The sequence below is a fragment of the Zea mays genome, chromosome 4, assembly GCF_902167145.1.
Source record: "Zea mays cultivar B73 chromosome 4, Zm-B73-REFERENCE-NAM-5.0, whole genome shotgun sequence".
In the NCBI taxonomy this organism is placed as follows: Eukaryota; Viridiplantae; Streptophyta; class Magnoliopsida; order Poales; family Poaceae; genus Zea; species Zea mays.
This window is the reverse complement of record NC_050099.1, coordinates 189554232-189570720: the sequence shown is the minus strand read 5'-3', so window position 1 is coordinate 189570720 and position 16489 is coordinate 189554232. Positions and strand designations below refer to the sequence as shown.

Below are 16489 nucleotides of genomic sequence, written 5' to 3'. Positions count from 1 at the left end.
CCCGAGGGTCCCCTCAAGCAACGAACGCACCTTCGGCTCGCCCGAGGCCCAGGCTTCGCGGAGAAGCAACCTTGGCCAGATCGCCACGCCAACCGACCGTATCGCAGGAGCATTTAATGCAAGGATCGACTGACACCTTATCCTGACGCGCGCTCCTCAGTCGATAGGGCCGAAGTGACCGCAGTCACTTCGCCGCTCCACTGACCGACATGACAGGAAAACAGTGCCGCCTGCCCTGCTCCGACTACTGTGCCACTCGACAGAGTGAGGCTGACAGCAGCTAAGTCCAGCCTCGGGCGCCATAGGAAGCTCCGCCTCGCCCGACCCCAGGGCTCGGACTCAACCTCGACGCCGGAAGATGGACTCCGCCTCGCCCGACCCCAGGGCTCGGGCTCAACCTCGACCTCGGAAGACGGACTCCGCCTCGCCCGACCCCAGGGCTCGGACTCAGCCTCGACCTCGGAAGACGGACTCCGCCTCGCCCGACCCCAGGGCTCGGACTCAGCCTCGACCTCGGACGGCGGTCTCCGCCTCGCCCGACCCCCAGGCCCGGACTCAGCCTCGACCTCGGAGGAGCCTCTGCCTCGCCCGACCTCGGGCTCGGACCGACCACGTCACAGGGGGAGCCATCATTACCCTACCCTTAGCTAGCTCAGGCTACGGGGAACAAGACCGGCGTTCAATCTGGCTCGCCTCGGTAAATAAGTAATGATGGCGCCCCGCGTGCTCCATGACGACGGCGGCTCTCAGCCCCTTACGGAAGCAAGGAGACGTCAGCAAGGATCCGACAGCCCCGACAACTGTACTTCCACGGGGCTCAAGCGCTCCTCCGACGACCACGACATCACATGAACAGGGCGCCAAAACCTCTCCGACAGCCACGACGACACGTACATAGGGCTCTGGCTCCCCTTTGCTAGACACGTTAGCACATTGCTACACCCCCATTGTACACCTGGGCCCTCTCCTTACGTCTATAAAAGGAAGGTCCAGGGCTCTCATACGGGAGGGTTGGCCGCGCGGGAGAACGGGCCGACACACAAGGCTCTCTCTCTCCCACGCGAACGCTTGTAACCCCCTACTGCAAGCGCATCCGCCCTGGACGCAGGACAACACGAAGGCCACGGTTTCCCCTTACTGTTTCTCCCCCTTTGTGTTCCGTCTCGCGCCGACCCATCTGGGCTGGGACACGCAGCGACAATTTACTCGTCGGTCCAGGGACCCCCGGGGTCGAAACGCCGACACCGTCGCAACGCACGGACAACCGACTAGTTTATATTAAATTACGACCCAAGCAATACATACATACACAGACGATTTTACCAGCTCTAGCATTTCAAAACAACAACAAAATAAACTAAAATGATTTTTACCTACTCTACATCAAATAACGCTAATATAGAGTATTATTATTATTTATTCTGATGCGTCTAAGGTAATAAAGGGAATAGTAGCATTTCAATTCCGATGGGCGCTGCGCTAAGCCGCTTTCTCAATCTTGGCGTTTGTCGTCAATCTCAAATCGCTTTGACGTCTTCCTCGTCATCGTCCTGGCAACAGTGGTGAGGAGGGGGACGACGCGAATTGCAACTGCAATCAGCCAATCAATCAAGGCTTTCCTCGTTTAACCCGCGACGCATTCTCCATCCGCGACAAACAACAAACCGCTTTAGAAACGAAGCAAGAAATTCGCAAACCCATCACATCATCCATAAGCCGGTGAAGCTGTGAGGTCGCCGAATTGGATCTGATCGAAGGACGAAAAAAAAGCGGAAAGGAAATCGTGCCTTGAAGCCTCCTCTTCGTCTTCTTCTTGCTCCGGCGGCGGCCTGCGGGCGGAGAGATTGAGCCGAGCAGCGCGCGTGCAGCCGGCCGAGCCCCGAAAAGCAGCAGCAGAAGCAAGCCGCGGGAGCGTCTCGTCAGCGTCATCTCTATCCGCGGCGTGCGCAGATCAGACGAGCAAGCGAGGAAGTGGAGGTGGAGGCAAGGCAAGGAGGAAAGCGAAGCAACGGATGCCCGCCTAAAAAAAAACTGACTCCTGATCTCCTCACATTAAAATCCCCCCGCTCGTCTTCCCCCGTGCTCCCAAATCCCGAGCTCTCCCCCTCTTCCCTGCCCTGCCCTACCTCGCCGGCGGCGGCGCGCAGATCGCGGCCCCTCGCCCGCACCGATTCGCCCCGCGGCGCCCACCTTCCCGTCCGTTCTGCTTGGGCGACGGCGATTCCTGCATCGCATCGCCTCCTTCTTTAGCGGCTGCTTCGGCTACAGCGGCGGTTCCTGCGTCGCCCGCCTCCTCCAGCGGCTGCTTGGCGGCGTCTCCAGCTCTGGGGAAGAAGCAAGCGGCTAGCGGCTCTCTCCCGGCGCCCATGGTGGACATCAGCGAGTGCTCGCCGGTGCCCGAGTCCGTGCCGGCGCACCCGGACCCCGCGTCCGTTTCTCCGGACGCCTGGCGGCGCTTCGAGACCGCCGCGCTCGCCGTGGTGAACAAGATCCAGCCCACCGCCGCCTCCGAACACCTCCGCGCCGCCGTCGTCGACTACGTCCAGCGCCTCTTCTGGTTCCAAGCCCGGTATCAGGTATTCGTTCCGCTCGCCTCCCTCAGTGTTTGGTACTGCCTCCTGTTCTCGAATATTTGTCCGCTGTTAGATCATTTTTGGACTAAAACACGGTAAATAAAAACGATGCTGTTAGTTCATTTTTAACTAAAACACGATAAATAAAAAAGAACGGAGGGAGTAGCTTAAGGCTCGTCGATTCTTGGATACAATGGGCAAGGGTGAAACACCTAGGTTTTTGTTACCTGTATCTGTTGTGCTAGCCATCACATTCTTCAGATTATGCAAATGGTTGTCTAGGTGCTTTAGGAGTAATACATAGTCTCAGTGCTATTTTCGTATTTTAGGTCATAAATTGAAGCTAAAGATACACATTCTAGGTTTGTTGCTACTGCAGAGTGCCATAATTGCTAGCTACCATGCTTGCGATTTCATCTAGCTGTGCTCTACTTGCTTGCATGCCATTTTCCTAACCATAGTGGTTGCTAGTATGTATATTCAAATCCTCGCCGTCTTTTGCTGGGTACTCGAGGTGTCAAGTGTTTATTGGTGAATGAGTACAAAGTCGTTCTGATTTGCTTTGTTGATTGCGCGCTTGAGCCTCCACGTGGTTCGGCAGGGAGGACCCTTAATGGGACCATGAAAGGGCTTTTGGCACTCGGTATGTTATTACATTAAACACAGTGAAACTGATGATCGTGGATTGCAGTGCTGGACATACCATGTATCTTACTATCTTCTTTTTCCTGTGACGTGGCACTCCAGACGTTACTCATGTTACCTGAGAAGAAACAGCTGCATGTTTGCTATGCCCCAGTCACAGGAAAAAGAACGTCTTGAATTCAGCTGGAAATGGCCTGTTAGGATCTAATTGTAGGATTGAATCATAGAATCTAAGATCTTGCCTGATTTAATCTGAGATACACAAACACTATTTAAAATATACCATGTCCTTAATTATACATTTCTTTAATTGTACAATAGATTAGAAGCATGTATAATTATAGTCCAGATTAATTGTATTTCCTTGTCTACTCAAATACTTAAATATATGAATGAGTAAAAGGTGGACCTTTGCTATTGAATGGACATTTGCAAATAATTATTCATAATTGTGTACTAGTATTGGTCGAATCAGGTAGGATCATATTTAAACTGATATTATGATTTTACGAAACTTGTGTTAGAATCATAGAAATGTGAATACTGTACGAAATTAAGATCATCTAGCTGTGCTCTACTTAGGAAATTAAGATCATCTAGCTGTGAATACTGTACTAAATTAACCTTAGGACCGAATCAGTCAATGAATCTCAGATCTTATCATGTAATACTTTAAGACTTGATATTTCCGACTGGTTGTGTGATTGAGGTTGTTTATACAAACGGACACATGAGAGGCAGCAAAAGGAGGTTTGAAATGATGGAATATACCCAAAGTGTCATGTACGGCCGCCCCTACGTCAGGCAACGGCGTACCCGTGACATACGGCGTGCGCGTGAGCGCGCTGAACACGCCCAAGAGGCAACAGCCGCAGGTTCCAATGGATAAGATCGGGAAGGCCAGCAGCAGATCAGGGCGCAGGAATAGCTGCAGTTGCTAGTAGCTAGAAAAGTGGAGGTTTGTTTAGAAGATAAGCTCACGGCCAGCAACAGATCAGAGCTGGCCGCTGCTAGCAAATAGGGATAAGTTGTTAAGAAGTTGTTTAGGAAGATAAGTATAGAGAAGAAATAGGAGTTGGTTTGGCTGGCCTGGCTATATATAAAGCAGGCGGTTCTTTTAATAAGGCAAGCAGGAATTATATCTCAAATCTCTCCTTCTCTGTTAAGCCTACGGTTGAGGGGAATAACCTCACCGGAGAAGACGGCCGACGGCTACGAGCTGCGTAGCCGCGGTCCGGCCACCCAAGGGCTCGACACCCTTGACAACTTGGTATCGCGATCCCGGCGATCCTCTCCCACTCGCTCCAATCCTTCATCCACAGCCGCTGCAACCCACACCAGCCCTCCACCTTCACCCCAATCTTCCACCGACTCGGCCCTGCAACCAGCCACCATGGCCGAGCCGTCCATGCAGGACGTGATGGAGATGCTTAGGGCCATCACCACCAAGATGTCCACCATGGAGGCTGACATGGCCGCCATGAAGGAAAAGTCGGCGTCGACGTCGGATTACGGCGCCGGGGGACGCGCAGAGATGCCGCGCGATCTGGATCGCCCACCAAAATTTCAGAAGCTGGACTTCCCACGCTACGACGGCAAGTCCGATCCTATGCTCTTCCTCAACAAGTGTGAGTCGTATTTCCGCCAGCAGCGCACCATGGGGGAGGAGCGCGTTTGGATGGCCTCATACAACCTGGAGGACGTCGCGCAGCTGTGGTACATCCAACTCCAGGAGGACGAGGGCACGCCAACCTGGGGACGGTTCAGGGACCTCCTCAACTTACGGTTTGGACCTCCCCTCCGATCGGCCCCGTTGTTCGAGCTCGCAGAATGCAGGCGCACAGGGACCGTGGAAGAGTATGCAAATAGATTCCAGGCCCTTCTCCCTCGCGCCGGTCGTCTCGACGAACACCAGCGCGTCCAGCTCTTCACCGGCGGCCTGCTGCCACCACTCAGCCATGCCGTTCGCATCCACAACCCGGAGTCGCTCGCATCAGCCATGAGCCTGGCGCGCCAAGTGGAGTTGATGGAGGCCGACCGGCTGGTGCAGCCTGCACCTCGGGCGACCCCGCGCGGTCTGCTGTCCGCACCGGCGCCACGTCCAGCGCTTCCAGCGCCCCAGCAGCCGCTGGCGCTCCCTGCACCACCGAGGGCCACCCAGCAGGGCCGTGGCGAGGACAATCAACGGCGCCTCACCCCCGACGAGATGGCAGAGCGGCGCCGCATGGGCCTCTGTTTTAACTGCAATGAAAAGTACACGCGTGGCCACAACCGGTTTTGCAGACGGATTTTTTTCATGGAGGGCGTGGAGATTGAAGACACTAACGACGAGCCTCCGGACGCTGACGGTGAGGCCCCCTGTTTCTCCCTGCAGGCCCTGGCCGGGGTGCCTGTGGCTGACACCATGCAGATCGCCATCGCGCTTGGTGCCGCCTCGCTGGTCGCCCTCCTCGATTCCGGCAGCACCCACAACTTCATATCCGAGGCGGCGGCGCGGCGCACGGGTCTGCCCCTTCACCAGCGGCCACGTCTCACCGCCATGGTCGCCAACGGCGAGCGCGTCACCTGCGCCGGGGTCCTCCGTGACGCCCCCCTCACCATCGACGGTACCCCGTTCCCGGCCGATCTCTACGTCATGCCGCTCGCTGGGTACGATGTCGTCCTCGGCACACGGTGGCTGGGCGCGCTGGGTCCTATTGTGTGGGACCTGGGCAGCCGGCGCATGAAGTTCCAATTCCAGGGGCGCCCGATGTGCTGGACCGGCGTCTCGGCTGCCAGTCCCACAGCAATCAGCGCCACGGTGGCGAGCGAGCAGTTCCTCGACGCACTCCTGGACTCCTTCAGTTCCGTCTTCGCCGAGCCGACCGGTCTGCCACCGCAGCGCGCCCACGACCACCGCATCACCCTGACGCCGGGCGCGCAGCCTGTGGCAGTCCGGCCATACCGGTACCCGGCTGCCCACAAAGACGAGCTGGAACGCCAGTGCGCCGCCATGATGGAGCAAGGGATCGTACGCCGCAGCGACTCGCCCTTCTCGTCGCCGGTCCTCCTCGTCAAGAAGCCCGACGGGTCCTGGCGCTTTTGCGTTGATTACCGCGCCCTCAACGCGCTCACGGTGAAGGACGCTTTTCCCATTCCCGTGGTCGACGAGCTGCTGGACGAGCTCCATGGGGCACGGTACTTCTCCAAGCTGGACCTGCGTTCGGGGTACCACCAAGTGCGCATGCGTCCGGAAGATATTCACAAGACGGCGTTCCACACTCACGATGGGTTGTACGAGTTCCTGGTGATGGCGTTCGGCCTCTGCAACGCGCCAGCAACGTTCCAGGCGCTCATGAACGACGTGCTCCGCCCGTTTCTCCGCCGGTTCGTCCTTGTCTTTTTTGACGATATTCTCATATACAGCAAGACATGGGCAGACCATCTTCGACACCTCCGCGCCGTGCTCGACGAGCTGCACCGCCACCACCTCTTCGTCAAGCGTACAAAGTGTGCGTTCGCTGCCCCGTCCGTCGCCTACCTGGGCCACGTAATCTCGGCGGCGGGTGTGGCCATGGACCCAGCCAAGGTGCAGGCCATCGTCGACTGGCCAGCTCCACGTTCGGTACGCGCGGTGCGTGGCTTCCTCGGATTGGCGGGCTACTACCGCAAATTCGTGCACAACTACGGGCCGGTGGCGGCCCCGCTGACCGCGCTCCTCAAGAAGGATGGCTTCGCCTGGGATGACGGGGCGGCTGCGGCATTCGCGGCCCTCAAGGCCGCAGTCACATCTGCTCCGGTGCTGGCCATGCCGGACTTCGCGAAGATATTCATCGTCGAGTGTGACGCATCGTCACATGGGTTCGGCGCCGTGCTGGTACAGGAGGGCCATCCAGTGGCATTCTTTAGCAGACCCATCGCCCCCCGGCATCGCGCTCTCGCGGCCTACGAGCGTGAGCTCATCGGCCTCGTCCAGGCGGTGCGGCACTGGCGGCCGTATCTCTGGGGTCGGCAGTTCGTTGTCAAGACCGATCACTATAGCTTGAAATACTTGCTCGACCAGCGCTTGGCCACGATCCCACAACATCATTGGGTCGGGAAGCTGTTGGGCTTTGACTTCTCTGTTGAGTACAGGTCGGGTGCGACTAACGTCGTGGCGGACGCGCTCTCTCGCCGAAACACCGAGGAAGGTGAGCTGTTGGCTATCTCGACGCCCCGTTTCGACTTCATCAGCCGCTTGCGCCATGCCCAGGCCATGGATCCCGCCTTGGTGGCTGTCCACGATGAGGTACGCGCCGGCACACGCGCTGCCCCGTGGGCCGTGACGGACGGCATGGTCACATTCGACGGGCGCCTCTACATCCCCGCCGCCTCCCCTCTACTGCCGGAGATCGTTACCGCTGTCCACGCAGACGGCCACGAGGGCGTTCACCGCACACTCCACCGGCTGCGCCGCGACTTTCACTTCCCCAACATGAGGCGCATGGTGCAGGACTTTGTGCGGGCGTGCGCAACTTGCCAGCAGTACAAGTCGGAGCACCTTCATCCCGCCGGCCTGCTGCACCCCCTTCCGATCCCCTCCGTCGTCTGGGCGGACATTGGCCTCGACTTCGTGGAGGCGCTGCCCCGCGTGCACGGCAAGACGGTGATCCTGTCCGTCGTCGATCGCTTCAGCAAGTATTGCCACTTCATTCCACTGGCGCACCCGTACACCGCTGAGTCCGTGGCACAGGCATTCTTCACCGACATCGTCAGGCTGCACGGGGTACCGCAGTCCATTGTCTCCGACCGAGACCCGGTGTTCACGTCCTCTTTCTGGAGTGAGCTCATGAGGCTCATGGGAACAAAGCTACTCATGCCTCGGCATTCCACCCACAGTCCGACGGCCAGACGGAGGCGGCAAATCGCGTCATTGTGATGTACCTGCGCTGCTTCACGGGAGATCGCCCCCGGCAATGGCTGCGCTGGCTGCCATGGGCTGAGTACATCTACAACACCGCGTACCAGACTTCCCTCCGTGACACGCCATTCCGGGTGGTCTACGGCCGTGACCCACCCTCAATCCGTTCTTACGAACCGGGCGAGACAAGGGTCGAGGCGGTAGCTCAAGAGATGGAGGCAAGGGAGGCCTTCCTCGCGGACGTACGCTACCGCCTCCAGCAGGCGCAGTCCGCACAGAAGCACCACTACGACAAGTCGCACCGGCTGGTAACCTACCAGGTTGGCGACTGGGCTCTTCTACGGCTACGCCAGCGCGCAGCTGCCTCACTGCCGCGCACGGTAGCAGGGAAGCTCAAGCCCCGTTACGTCGGGCCGTACCGCGTCTCGGAGTTGATCAACGACGTGGCTGTACTCTTGGAGCTTCCCGCCGGCGCTCGTCTTCATGATGTGTTCCACATTGGCGTGCTAAAAAAGTTTGTGGGAGCGCCACCATCGTCGCCACCCGCCCTGCCTCCGACCATCGATGGTGCGGTGGTGCCGGAACCAGCCCGGGTGGTGCGGGCTCGCCTGGCACGCGGTGTCCGCCAGGTGCTTGTTCAGTGGCACGGCGAGCCGGCCGAGTCTGCGACTTGGGAGGACGTCGACGACTTCCGCACCCGGCATCCAGCGTTCCAGCTCGAGGACGAGCTGGTCTTCGAGGAGGGGAGAGATGTCATGTACGGCCACCCCTACGTCAGGCAACGGCGTACCCGTGACATACGGCGTGCGCGTGAGCGCGCTGAACACGCCCAAGAGGCAACAGCCGCAGGTTCCAATGGATAAGATCGGGAAGGCCAGCAGCAGATCAGGGCGCAGGAATAGCTGCAGTTGCTAGTAGCTAGAAAAGTGGAGGTTTGTTTAGAAGATAAGCTCACGGCCAGCAACAGATCAGAGCTGGCCGCTGCTAGCAAATAGGGATAAGTTGTTAAGAAGTTGTTTAGGAAGATAAGTATAGAGAAGAAATAGGAGTTGGTTTGGCTGGCCTGGCTATATATAAAGCAGGCGGTTCTTTTAATAAGGCAAGCAGGAATTATATCTCAAATCTCTCCTTCTCTGTTAAGCCTACGGTTGAGGGGAATAACCTCACCGGAGAAGACGGCCGACGGCTACGAGCTGCGTAGCCGCGGTCCGGCCACCCAAGGGCTCGACGCCCTTGACACAAAGACTTGGCCTTGAATGATTGACAAACAACTATTGACGTACCTGAATCTTGATTTGTGGTTTCTGCGGGGTTTCAACTCTAGCCTGTCTCAACTTGCATGGAACTAAAAGGCTTTGTTGTTTTTGTGGTTGCTGCTGTGTTATTGAGTCTGTTTATACAAATTGACACATGAAAGATAGTAAAAGGAGACTTGAAAGGATGGAATATGCCCAAAGATTTGGCCTTGAGTGCATGGAAAACAATTAACCACTTGCCTGAACCTTGATTGGCTTCTGCTGGATTTCAACTCTAGCCCACCCTAACTTGCTTGGGACTAAAAGTCTTTGTTGTTGTTGTTGCTACTGCTGTGTTATTGAGGTTGTTTATACAAACGTACACAGGAAACCTGGCAAATGTTGTCAAAACTTGAGATAATTTGGATACAAGGCACAGAGGGTTTAAGTTGAATTATTTTATGAAATCAGTAAATCACTTAGGTACATATAATTTCTTGTTTTTAATATAATGATGCATAAGTTCTCCTGCGCATTCGAGAAAAAAAGACCTACAGTCTGACCTCCTTGTTTGTGAAAATAGGTCTTTCCATTTGGATCTGTTCCATTGAAAACATATCTTCCAGATGGAGATATTGACCTGACATTATTTGGCCCTGCTATTTCTGATGAGAATCTAGCAAATGAAGTATGCACTATTCTAAAATCGGAAGAGCGAAGGAAAGATTCTGAATTTGAGGTTAAAGATGTCCAGTATGTCCCTGCTGAGGTATTTCACTCTGCCATATCAATCTTTTTTTATAGGTATCATATTGCTCTTTGTTTGGAATATATATTTGTTTTGAGGTCAAGTATCACTATATCATCATTTTAGAGTTCACACTCACTGGAGGTGGTTGTTTCATATGCGTTCCACTTGTTTAATTAACTTCTATAACTCCTGAATTCTTATGAGTTTTTATTTGTGCACATTATGTAAAATTTGGGAAAAACCATTTTATTGTACTTGAATGCAACTCTTCTCCATCTTGCCTATTACATCTTTGGAGCATATAAAATTATGAATATGCCAATATTTCATCAGGTACTGGCCGGCTATAAAAAGAAAGAAAAGGTAGAGTTGCCAAATTTAATACTTATAACATTTTCAATTGCCGTTTTTGAGTGTTCTTGGCTTCTTGCACACTGGCTATGCACATTAGTGTGGCATAGATTAGTGGAGAAATCCATCTTGTTTTGCATGTGTTGGCTAGGGACAAATTTTGGGCACATATGAGCTTGTTGTTTCACATGTTATCTGATCATAAATCTCCCTGGTGGCAGGTCAAGCTGGTTAAATGTTTGGTACAAAACATTGTTGTAGACATCTCAGTTAATCAGATTGGTGGGCTGTGCACACTATGTTTTCTTGAGAAGGTAGTATTTCAAATGTTGCCATAAAGATGTTATGTGGTTTTTTTTTGTCCATAAACCTCAGGTTTCATAATCGTCCCTTGCCTTCTTACTATACGTGGGACCTAAGAGGATTAATTCCACTTTGTGGTTCCTTATGTTGTAGCGAAAGGGCCTCTAGTTGAGTTGGTTAGGTGGTCTGAGTAACACTCTTTAGGTCCTAAGTTCAAATCTTAGTGGGAGCAAATTTCAGGCTGAGGTTAAAAAAAGATCACTCGCTGATCCCCCTGGTTGTTTGCACACGAGATGGACTGACCTATGAGTGGCAGATCCTCGTGTAGGGGGTGGGAGGGCTGAAAGCACAAGTAAAGATCTGGTCTATATGAGATGGACCCTCATGTTGCACGGGGGTGGGGGGCAGCTCTCGCGACCTTTTTTGGTTGGGCTCCGATTGAGTTTCTTCTTAATATAATACCGTGTGGGCGGTTTTTCCCCTACTTGCCGAGTTTTGATTCCTTATGTCATACTTCATAGCGATAAAGATATTATAACATATATTTTTTCTGTAGGTTGATCAACACTTTGGAAAAGATCACCTATTTAAGAAAAGCATAATTCTTATAAAAGACTGGTGTTACTATGAAAGCCGGATTCTTGGTGCTCACCACGGCCTAATTTCCACGTATGCCTTGGAGACTCTAGTTCTATACATTTTCCATATCTTCCACAAGTCTTTGGATGGTCCATTGGCTGTAAGTTATGGCTTAATTTTTCTGCTGCCTTTCCTCCTATCTTATATTGCCATTCTTCATGATACAACCTTTCTATGGGTGTGATGATTTTATTCCCTTCTGCAGGTTCTCTATAGGTTTCTAGACTATTATAGTAAATTTGATTGGGATAATAAGGGGATCAGCTTATTTGGACCTGTTTCCTTATCTTCACTACCTGAGCTAGTTAGTAAGTGAATGCACTCTTAAGTGTTCATGTTGTTTATTTGCAATTGCAATTACTGGTCATTGACATGCTTTTGTTGAACAGCTGACCCACCAGATATCCAAGATGATGATTTTCTTCAACGGGAGGAATTTCTAAAAGAATGCATAGAATCTTTTAGTGTTCTCCCTAGAAACTCTGAGACGAATCCTAGACTATTCTCACGGAGATTTTTAAATATTGTTGATCCACTAAAGCAGAGTAATAATCTTGGACGCAGTGTCAGTAAAGGTTTGTTTCCTGCCTCTGGATCATCAATTATAATAATAAAAATGAATCGTGTGTTCATGAATTTTCTCGTCAATTAAACATGTCAATAAGATTGTTAAATTGATGCACTGACCTTAAAGTTTTGTATGAGCCCATTTGCATAAGGACTTACAGTGCCAGTCAGAGAAAAAAAATCCTGCTTCAGTTGTTTTTGTCAAGTTTGAATATTTATTCCACAGACTGCTCAGCTAACCTTTTGAACACTCTGTGCAAAATTTACAAAATGTTTTATTTGATGATTTGTGGGTTGATGATCCTGTCTCATTGAATCTTTATCATCATACTATCTTTTCACCTAATGTGAGATTGAAGTGGACTGCTTTCATCCTGATCTGTACTGTTAAATACTCTGTCCAAAATTCTAAATCTACCATTCTTGCTAATGCTACCTAATGTTATACTGACTGCCTTGCTTCTACATTGCTGATGCACAGTTGCACACCCAAGAGTTACCATTTCAGTTGTGCGTAGAAGAAACTGTTGCCATTTAGCAATATTAGTATGTCTACACTCACTCACCACTACCAGCACCCATTGTGCTGCGCCTAAGCTCAAATCTTCAATACCTTTCCTCTATTCTGCACTACATTAATATCACATGCTACTATAGTCAGAACATGGGTACTGATCTCATTATGTTTTGATTTTTTTAGTGTTTATGCTTTTCATTTGATTTACAGGAATAGTTTTTTTGTGGTACACAGCTGAAATGCTTCATTCAGATATAATTTTTTTTTTCTAAAAGAACTTTAGCTTATTGCACTGCTCCATGTGCAGGAAACTTTTACCGGATACGCAGCGCATTTGATTTTGGTGCTCGTAAGCTTGGCAAGATTCTTCAAGTGCCTTCTTGTCTCACTGTTGGTGAAGTCAATCAGTTTTTCAGGAACACTCTAAAGAGAAACCGTACTGGTTTAAGGCCAGATGTTTTGGTTGTCTCTTCTGACCTTGTTACAAATGATCCTGTATCATCAGACTTAGATGTGGAAAGAGTCAACAATGTTGCGCCTAACAATTCCTGTGATGTTCTGTCTAATCAGCTCAGTAACATCAACATTTCAGATTCCAATAATCATGGCTCAATAAAGCAAAAAGAATGTAACTCTATGGCTGATCACAAGGAGACAAAATCTGTTTCTTTGGGTTTGCTAGATAGTGATGCCACAAATCATGCAACTACCGATTCATTAAGTATAAGGGGTGGTGGCAACTTCTCTGAAGCTTCACCAGTACCTAGTGAAACCAGTACCTTGCAATCAGAAACAGGCAAGAAAGTTGATGTTAGAAATGACACAACCCCATCATACTATGGGGTTTCAGCAAAGCAGTTTACAGGCAGATCTCACCACTATATTGAAGATACTAAGCATAATGCTTACCCCTATTCTACTGGTTTAGTTGATGGTCTGGGCACATCTAATTCAGTTTTAACATCGGATACACAACCTGGAGGTAACAACAATGACACAGTGCCAAATCTCACTGGAGATTTCGATACAAATTTGCATAATCTTCTGTATGCACGGGGGTTCCATCAGGACAATCCTATGACTCAATTATACTATCCAATGCCCATGCCACCACCCCTGCAATATCAGAACATGCACCCATCAAATGGCCATGGCAGAAAAAATCCGTATGGATATGCTGGTAGGAATGGGGTTGTCCCTGGTCATGTTTATCCACCTAGCTATTTTGTGTATAGGCCATTGTATCAAGCAGATGATCATATGACTTTGAGGACTCGTGGAACAGGCACCTACTTTCCTGACCCAGTACGTTCCCTCCTTGATTATATTCATCTTATGTCCTTAAAACTTAAGGAACACAGGCACTTGTCCATATGTTTGTTTATTCATTCCGTGTGCTGTACATGTGAACAGAAATACTAATTTTCTTGAAATCTAGTTTCCGTGATCTACAATTCTAATTTTCTTGTAATTTAGTTTCCGTGATTTACTATTCTTTTATATGCAATGATTTGACCATTATGCTTATGTTTTTTTACTTCAGAAAAGTGTTACTTAGGTTTGTCCTCTATTTTTTATTGTTTGGTCAGTTTTTTTCTTTTGTTCATGCTAATTTTGTCTGCCTAATGGGACACTTCAGAATTTGCGCAAGGACCGACCACCTACTGGACGTGGGGAGAGAGGAAGGAATCATTCCCATCAGAATAATTATCATAAGTTTCACCACCACACCCGACCGGATATGCCTGTAGATATGATACCTTTGGAGGAATTGCGGCATGAGCTGCCACTGCAGACATATGCTCCTAATGCAAATGGTCATGGAATCCCATCTCCAATGAATATACCAATATCATCCCCATCTTCCCAGTCTCCAAGGGATCCTTTGAATGTACCAATGCATTCCCCATCTTCCCATGTCCGAAAGGATAATTTTCATGGCAATGGTTTTATGCTCCCGCAAGACAGTAAACTTGAGTTTGGGACCTTGGGGGCATTGCCTTCGGAAGTTGCCTCTAAAGACCATGCCAACAGATCAGGTTCTGTCTCCAACAATCAAGCTTCTGGGCCTGTGAGCCCCATGTCTGTGGCCAAAAATACTGGAATGGGTTCCAATGGAATGAGGTAAGTATGCTGCGAGATTTTAGTTGACAGCACCAAAATTTATTTCTGATGGGAAGAACATGCAATTGGTATACTAGTCTCATTGTACGAGTTCCAACCCCCCCCCCCCCCCCCCCCCTTTCTAAATATAACGGTAAGTAGCTCTCCTTGCATATTTGAGGGAAAAACATGCAATTAGTGAACATTTCCATGGTACAAACAATGAGATAAAATTTAGCTCTTTGTTAGGAACTTAGGTTGGTGTTTAGAAGGACAAGCTTGGCATAGTGGTAAGAAGGCTTCCCCACTGAGCCAGGCAGCCTCTCTGCATTAAATGCAGAGGTAAGGCTTGCCTTGGTTATTTCTTCCCAGAACCTTATGGGAGCCATCAGTAGTTGGTCTGTCTTTTTTGCTAGATTGGTGTTTCTGTTAAATTATTTAGATGCTCTTATTGTTCACTTTTGGACAATTGATATGTGGATTGTTTTACACTGTAGCCCCTAAGCTTGCAAATATGTGTTTCTTAGTTTTTTTTAATTGGTACTTGGTAGTTACAAATAATGTGAGATAATTTAAATTGCCATTGGCTAGGTCAAGAAATAGTACATATCCTTGGATTCGCATGAGGTTTTCTCAGGTGTGTTTGGGAAAAATTTTACTAGCTTATTTAGACCATGTTTGGGTTATATATGCACAGTTGTCAAATCTATGGCTGTCGTGCTAGTTGGAATGAAGGCATACTTTTGGTTAACTCAAACCATGCTTAGCTTATTCAGACCATGTTTGGGGGGGTATATATGCACAGTTGTCAAACCTATGGCTGTTGTGCTAGTTGGAATAAAGACATACTTCTGGTTAACTCTAACCATGCCTGTTTCCTCTGTTGAAAGCATGCTAGCTCAGCTTGAAACTGCGGCCTTTTTGAGTTTCACCTTGAAGATTTTCCACTCAATCTCCAGAGTTTACAATGGCTGAACCCACACTGTACAATTTGCAGGAATGTTCAGCCATACCGTCTCAAGGACAGTGGTGACTTCCCGCCACTGTCCAGTTGATGTCGATTCCGTGTGTATGAGAGGCAGCAGGATAATGATGAGTGGTGTGCTTCCGACACGAATGGGACATCGTGTAATGGCGCCGAGTTCTTTGGCAGAAGCATACGCCATGATGTACATCCTGTTTTTTTTTTCCTTCCCTTTTCTCTAGTTGCCATTAAGCACCACCACTGCAACGCAGCCTGTGCTTTCTTGCGACAAGAGAGAAGGCAGAAGTAAAAAGAGATGAAAAACGAGAGAAGGAAAAATGTAAGGGAAAAAAATGAAAGCAAAAGGGTGGAGATACTTTTAGGGGTATAGTCCCGTTGTTTCAGTTCTACAGCTCAAGAGGAACAGATGGTGCTGGTGAAAGATAGATCTAGCTAGCTAGCTAGTTTTGTTGTTTTGATTGACCTCAGGGTGATTGGAGAACTGGATTTTGTCGTCCATGTCCACGTGTAACGAGGATAGAGTTGTAGCTCCCTGTTTGCATTTAGAGGGGGGGAGGCCTTGGTGTTGAAAGGCCCCAAAGTTTGAAGCTACTTTAGCTGCTTGAAAATGGATTAGGTACACAGAATGTGTTAAATCTGCTGTCCAAACGAAAATGCGCTTGCTGTGTGTTTCCGTTTATGCATAATCTGTAACCATTGTTTCAGGTAAAAAGGGGGAAAAAACTTGCACTGCCCTGTTAAAGGAGATCTTGTTCAAGCATCGCAAAAATCCTCTAGCTCATAACTATATTACTAGATAGCATGGCCCTAGAATGAGGAGAAACATGGAACCTGGTGATTATCTTTGTTAACCATATTTGCCAAAAAAAATTTATATACTCCCTCAGTTCCTAATTAGTTGTCACTACGATGTTCGTGTGAACCAAAAAAATGTGGGTAAC

General features: G+C 49.9%; 1 protein-coding gene across 1 annotated transcript; it reads left to right on the top strand.

Moving 5' to 3' along the window:
* The first annotated feature begins 2112 nt into the window (after positions 1-2112).
* LOC100381756 (uncharacterized) lies at positions 2113-16180 on the top strand. Its single transcript, NM_001174558.1, has 9 exons — positions 2113-2576; positions 9916-10101; positions 10656-10748; positions 11294-11476; positions 11582-11684; positions 11766-11951; positions 12768-13765; positions 14100-14584; positions 15561-16180. The coding sequence occupies exons 1-9, from the start codon at positions 2367-2369 to the stop codon at positions 15616-15618; spliced, it is 2502 nt and encodes an 833-aa protein (NP_001168029.1). The 5' UTR covers positions 2113-2366; the 3' UTR covers positions 15619-16180.
* The last annotated feature ends 309 nt before the right edge of the window (positions 16181-16489 follow it).